This window comes from Syngnathus acus, chromosome 3 (assembly GCF_901709675.1).
Source record: "Syngnathus acus chromosome 3, fSynAcu1.2, whole genome shotgun sequence".
Lineage (NCBI taxonomy): Eukaryota > Metazoa > Chordata > Actinopteri > Syngnathiformes > Syngnathidae > Syngnathus > Syngnathus acus.
Genome location: NC_051089.1, coordinates 18,293,993 through 18,300,903, shown reverse-complemented (window position 1 = coordinate 18,300,903; position 6,911 = coordinate 18,293,993). Strand labels below are relative to the sequence as shown.

Genomic DNA, 6,911 nt, shown 5'->3' with positions numbered 1-6,911 from the left:
GTGAGTGCGAATGGTTGTTCGTCTCTGTGTGCCCTGCGATTGGCTGGCAACCAGTTCAGGGTGTCCCCCGCCTACTGCCCGATGACTGCTGGGATAGGCTCCAGCACGGCCGCGACCCCCGTGGGGACAAGCGTTACAGAAAATGGATGGATGGATGATTTAAATTGGATTAAAAATCTGACATGCAACGTAACCTGTTTACTGCAGTCACAAACACCAATATCACCCTTCTTATTAATATATTAAATATTAATACAACAATAATAAAACAAGCTCAATACATCTAATACAAAATCATTAAACTTTCATAAAATTGTTCATTTGTATTTAATTTATTATTATCTTAATCTTTAACTTTTCTGGTAGTGCAATTGACAACAGATTGTCATTTGCAATATCAACCTATCTGCAGACAGCAAAGGATATAGTTACATATTTACAAATTCATTTACAATAGTAATGGTTCGAGGAATGTTGGTGCAAATGGTCGGCCCCTATACATTTTCATCTAACCAAATCTGGCCCCGCTTTGCAAAAAGTTTGGACAGCCCTGCATTATACGGAAATTTAACATTAGTTTTCACTGTTGAGCAGACGATACCGAACTACATATGCAGTTGGTAATGTTAATTCAGCGTAATTGCTGTAATCTTGAAAAGTGTCTTGCTGAAATTAAACAATGGATGACCCTCAATTTCTTCTTAACCTGGATAAAACCAAGATGTTGATAATTGGCCCTGCTCATCATATGCACCTATGTAAGGACACCACTCTAAGTATTGATAAATGTACGATTACCCAAAGTTATTCTGTAATAAAGCTCCGTGTTAAATTTGACCCAACTCTCTCCTTTCACAACTACATTAAGAACATTACCAGAACTGTTTTTCACCGCCGCAGTATCGCTAACATCCATCCCATTCTTTTAACATGCGTTTGTTACATCACACTTAGATAAATGTAACGTATTCCTCCTTGGTCTTCTTAAATGTCGTACTAAAACGTTAGTACCAAACGCTACAGCTCAACTCCTCACAAGGACGAGAACATCACCACAATGTAATTCAAATGAAACAAACAAGATGTGCTTTAACCGCACTTTCAGCTTTATTTGAGGGTGAACGATGTACATACATCTACAGTGTATGCTGGTAAATGGTAAATCAAACTTTTATTTTCCTCATATTTGGTTGCAAATCCCTTGCAGTCAATTAAGTCTGAAATACACATTACCAGATGCTGGATTTCATCACTGGTGATGCCTGCCAGGCCTCTACTGCAAATGTCTTCAGTTTCTGTTTTTTCTCAGTTTTGTTTTCAGCAAGTAAATGCATGCTCAATCGGATTCAGGTCAGGTGATTGACTTGACCATTGCATAACATTCTACTTTTTTTTTACTTACAGTCAATGACTGTGGTTACCTTTGGAGAATGCTTTGGGTCATTGAACATTTGCACTGCAAAACACTGTCAAATCAGTTCCAAAGATGTCTGAATATGAGCAGATATTCACCTCAACACTTCAAAATACATCCTGGTGCTTTTGTCAGCAGTCATATCATTAGAATAGAAGGTAACCAACTGCCCTGTAGTACCTGCCCTGCCACCTGGCCATGATAAAGCTGACGAGCAACTTGCCCCATAACTTATGGCCCCTTAAAAAGCGGGAGAACCGCAAAAAAAACTGTAAAAAAAAATGTAATTCCCATTCCATTCACTCGATTTGGATATAAATACCCTCACATTAAAACTGAGAGTCTGTCGTCAAAGCACATCATTTCAAATACAATGTGACGGTGTTTGGATGCCAGAAAATTTTAATTGTGTCCCTGTCACAATATTTATGACCCTGAAATACCACCATATTAATGAAGCATGGTTGTGGCAGGTATGGCTGCCGATGGAGTTGATTCACTTGTATTTAATGATGTGACGACTGACAAAAGCAGCAGGCTGAATTCTGAAGTGTTCCAAACAATATTAACCATTTGGGGTTAATTAAACAAAAGAAAATGCCGATGCAGTTAATTCCTGTACTGTATTGTGTTTGGAATTTAATACAAACCAACCCAAAAAATGTGTACTATTTTGACATGCACAAATATTATTTAGGAATGAACACCTTAGTACTAGTGCATTTTTGTTGACATCTGTGATATCTGAGGAGAAAGAAACAGAATAAACACTTAATGGCATTTGAAGACATTATGACAGGAAATTTACATTATAAAGTGTTTGCTACCTCACGGTCAATAGACTGAAACTGCCAGTTCCAGCGTGTGTTGTAGAGGAAAGGACGAAGGTCAAAGCGGTTGTCATCAGGGCTATAGCTCTCAGCATGGTAGGATGGAGTCACTGTTGTCATCTTATGGCGGTTCATCGAGTACATCCTGAAGAAGCGCTTAACCTTGTATGCAACCTTAAAAATGTCAAAATGCACAAAATTTACTCAGTCCATATAACATCAACACGGGTTGCAAAACATACTCTCAAATATATATAATACGCCCCCCCGCCCCAAACTCGTTCAATGCCCTTGTAGTATATATGCCTAAAAATGTAACCATAATCTGCATATTAATTTGATAGATCGGGACAATAGAATGATTACAATTACTCCAAGCCATCAGCACAACAGCAGCCACTGTCCCCAGCTGAGCACGAAAGCAGTTCGTTGAATCAAAAAGTGCTATATGTTTCCTTATTCCTTATTAATACAGAAATGTGCTTAAGTGTCTGGGAGAATACACGCACCACTAGATTTGACGGGATTCCTTCATTTAAATGCCACCCCACCCAAAATGCTTACAATTCATGAAGAGGTGCACCTGACACTATTAAGTTGCTGGGAGAATCTGTGCAGCCCAAAAAAGCATAGCTTCGCGACTTTTCTGACAAGTACCCTGGAGAATATACCCCGGAATGTGTACATTTATTGATGATGCAATGACTACCATTTCCCACGTGCCTTTACCTAACATGCACCGCATATCATCAATGACTGCATAAATGTGCACATTTTCTTTGGCCAATCTTCATCGACAGAAATCTAAATGGAATGGCACTTAAAAAAAGTTCCCGCATCATCACCAATGCAAATTCACGATTCATCCCTGAACATCACTTTCAGCCACTAATCCACAGTGCATGATTTCTTACCTTTGGCTCACTTTAGCTCTATTTTTTTTGTTCAAGATGTTGAGGATGGCGTTCATTTGGCTTTTCTGTATGCACTTTTTGTGCTCGTTTAATAATAGCAATAATGATACATTCAATTTGAAACTGCCTTTTGAGACCCTCAAGGACGATGTACATCAATAAAAAACTGGTAAAACAGAATTATACAAAGTCCATTCTTGACACCATTTGGCTGACTCAGACCGACTATGCAAGCCTGGAATAGGGATGGAAAACTCAGGGACGGAGAACGATGCCCACCACTGGTTGTACAGAAGAAAATTAGACAGAAAAAAGTAAGAATAGGAAGAAAGAAAATGATGCAGTGCCATCACAGTGAGTAGAAAATCTTAAATGGGTGAGTGTTAAGTATTGATTTTAAAACAGTAAGCGAGAGTGAATTGCTGACATCAAGTGCAAAGAGTTCCAAAGCTGGGGAGCGGAGTGGCTGAAGGCTCTGCTCCCTTAGAGTGCTGACAGGTGGAACAATAAGGTGGATGGAGGAGGCAGATATGAAGGTGTGCATTGGAATGGTGATGGGTGATGTGGAGGAGGTCATACAGGTATGGAGGGGCAGGGTTATGAATGGCTTTGAGGATAAGAGGGAACAGCTTAAATTTGATGCAGAATTTGACCATAGGCCAGTGAAGTTGCTGGAGAACGGGGTTGATGTAATGGGAGGGGAGTGTTCTTGTGATGGCATGTGCGCCTAAGGTCTGGACTAATTGAATTTTATGGAGATAGTGGTGAGGGGTACTGAAGGAATGGGGTCGAAATACAAAAAGTCCTGCCTAGCTACAAAAACAGATATGCTCAAACCTCATCGAATAAAGTACATAAGCAGACAAGTATATTCACATATTAAATCAATAAAAGAAACATTTTAAGCATATAATTATACCTACACACCAAATCATTAAAGAGAACATAACTAGACATTTTTGATAGGGGGTAATGACAAAGGTTTTTATAACTTTATGATCTGATATGTATTTCTGAGCACTTTGAAATAACAAATGTTTTTTGATATATTGCCTGAATAGCTTGACCCTGAAGGAACTGTTTAATGCATACCTGATGATTTTCCAAATAGCGGACACTGCCAAAGTCGTCAAGAAATGTTCAGTACTTGATTATATCTGATGTTTTGACTAATGGTAGACACCAGTTTTCGATTACCACTGAACGTTCTGGACAGAGGGAAATATTTTGCCTAACAAAAAAAAGATATGGTTGGAAGCATGATTAAACTAAGAATATGATGATGTAAGCAAGTACATGGAGTATCAAAAGAACAAACAAACAAAAACATGGTAAGTGGTGAGTACAAACTTTGCATAGTCAGGGGACATTAATAAATTGATGATGTCACAGCCAAAAGCTCACATAATTCCGTACAAAATGACAAAATTGAAAGAATGATGATTGGGCGGTGTGCGACAGTGGGCGAAGTGGATGTATGTGCAAGAATGGTTTACAGCAGGGGTCTCAAACTCCAGTCCTCGGGGGCCGCATTCCTACATGTTTTCCAAGTTTCCCTGATTAAACACACCTGATTCAATTATCAGGCTCCTGCAGAACGTGAGGATGAACTGATCATTTGAATCAGGTGTGTTTAACGAGGGAAACTTAGGAGTAGGAATGCGGCCCCCGAGGACTGGAGTTTTTTAGACCCCTGGTTTACAGGAAGGACACTTGGAGATAAAACCAGTAGAGGTGCCAGAGGAAGAGCGGCAGGAGGAAAAACAACCAAGAACCCGGCCAAAGGTGATCGCCAAGGCTGAAAGACGGGATGGAAGACAACAGCCCCCACACACACCGAATCGCCCATTATCAGCACTCACCACCACGGAACCAGCTCTCACCGAACCATCACCCACTCCCATGGAATCAAAATCTCCTGCGAACTTGCCACACCCCCCTGACTCATCACCCATCAAACTTGGCCCACACTGGCATGTGCAACTGAATAGAAGCTGACCAAAGAACCTTGAACGTTGCCTTTTCTGAATGCTTTGGGCAAGGATAGATAGAAGCAGTAGAGTGGGAAAGGGAGGGGCGGAGTTGACTGATGTGCAGGTGGAAGTAGGCTGACCCAGTAATGTTATTGATATGTTAATTGAAAGAGAGTGTGCTGTCTTGAATGACATTCAGAATCTTGACCTGAAGGGAGGGCAAAATAAGAGGTGTGGCCAACAGATTGAGGGAAATGTGCCAAGATGGGATATAATGGATTTTGTACCAATGAGAATAAGTTATTTTTTGTCAAGCTTCATAAAGTTATAGGCAAACCAGAAGTTGATTTCTGATAAATATGAGGTGAGGTAGGAGGGAGAGAGTGAAATGCTGTGTTTGTAGGAGAAATAGAGCTCGCTGGGTGTCATCCACAAAGCAATGAAGAAGGTAGTACATTTTTTGACAATAGTGCTAAGGGAGAGGAGGAAGATAATGAATAGTAAGATTGAACGGGATCTGGATAAAAATGCCTTTAGCCGGATGAACGGTGTGGTCTTTGAGGTATGAATGAAACTAAGGTGGTTTGAGTGATGCCAATGAAAGAGATTGTTGAGCTACGTATTTCAGTGCTGTGGGGGGACGAAAACTGGAATGAAAAGCCTCGCAAAGGATTGTTGTGGGTTGGATGGCAACGGAGTTGAATGATGACCCATTTTTCTAGGATTTTTTAAATGAATGGTAGCTTGGAGATGGGGTGGAGGTTTTTGTAATTGTTGGGGTCTGAACAAGGTTTCTTCAGAGTGAGCGACAACTGCAGTTTTCAACAATGGTGGTACAATGCCATTAGAGAAAGAGGAGTGAATAATGGCAGAGATTAGTGGATATAATGAGGAAAGGCAGTATTTGGCCAAGATTGAAGGGGCAGGATTGTGCAGGCAGGTGGAGAGCATGGATTTGTGGATGATTTCTGCGAGTTGTGAGGAAGTGGGGTGTGCAAAAGTGGAGAAAGACTGGTGGGTAGGAGTTTAGGTTTGTGAAGAGAGAATGAATTTATCTTGAGGTTCAGGAGGATATTTTGAATTTTATTAATAAACAAACAGCATTATGGAGTTGCAGGTGTCGGCTGAGTACATTTGGGGAGGTACATATTTGGGCGGGTAAGAGTACATGAAGGCTACGATTGTCTAAAAAATCCGTTGTACGAAATTGATTCTTAAAAAGTTAAAGTTAAAGTCCCAATGATCGTCACACACATATCTGGATGTGGTGAAATTTGTCCTCTGCGTTTAACCAATCCCCGTGTGATTTTGATCCATCCCCTGGGGGATAGGGGAGCAGTGAGCAGCAGCGGTGCCGCGCTCAGGAATCATTTGGTGATCTAACCCCCCAATTCCAACCCTTAATGCTGAGTGCCAAGCAGGGAGGCAATGGGTCCCATTTTTGTCTTTGGTATGACCAGGCCAGGGTTTGAACCCACAACCTTCCAGTCTCAGGGCGGACACTCTACCACTAGGCCACTGAGCTGGTTAAGGCCAGGTTAAACCTATCTATCTATCTATCTATCTATCTATCTATCTATCTATCTATCTATCTATCTATCTATCTATCTATCTATCTATCTATCTATCTATCTATCTATCTATCTATCTATCTATCTATCTATCTATCTATCTATCAGGGACGGCAACCTGCAATTAGAACGTGATGTTGCCTTGGAGATGAAGCAACATGAAAACAAATTTTCATTCCCATATTATAACAGTTGTCTGTAGCTCTTGT

The 6,911-nt window shown here is 40.6% G+C and overlaps 1 protein-coding gene across 5 annotated transcripts in view; it reads right to left on the bottom strand.

Moving 5' to 3' along the window:
• Positions 1–1,088: 1,088 nt before the first annotated feature.
• The window catches only part of nadsyn1 (NAD synthetase 1), a 104,770-nt gene continuing 98,947 nt past the window's right edge, over positions 1,089–6,911 (bottom strand). For all 5 annotated transcript variants that reach the window (XM_037246675.1, XM_037246679.1, XM_037246678.1 and 2 more), the window contains 2 exons: positions 2,242–2,418; positions 1,089–2,158 (listed from right to left, as the gene is read on the bottom strand). In XM_037246675.1, the coding sequence (XP_037102570.1) occupies positions 2,129–2,158; positions 2,242–2,418 (207 nt within the window). In that variant the 3' untranslated portion in view covers positions 1,089–2,128. The remainder of the gene's footprint in view (positions 2,159–2,241; positions 2,419–6,911) is intronic.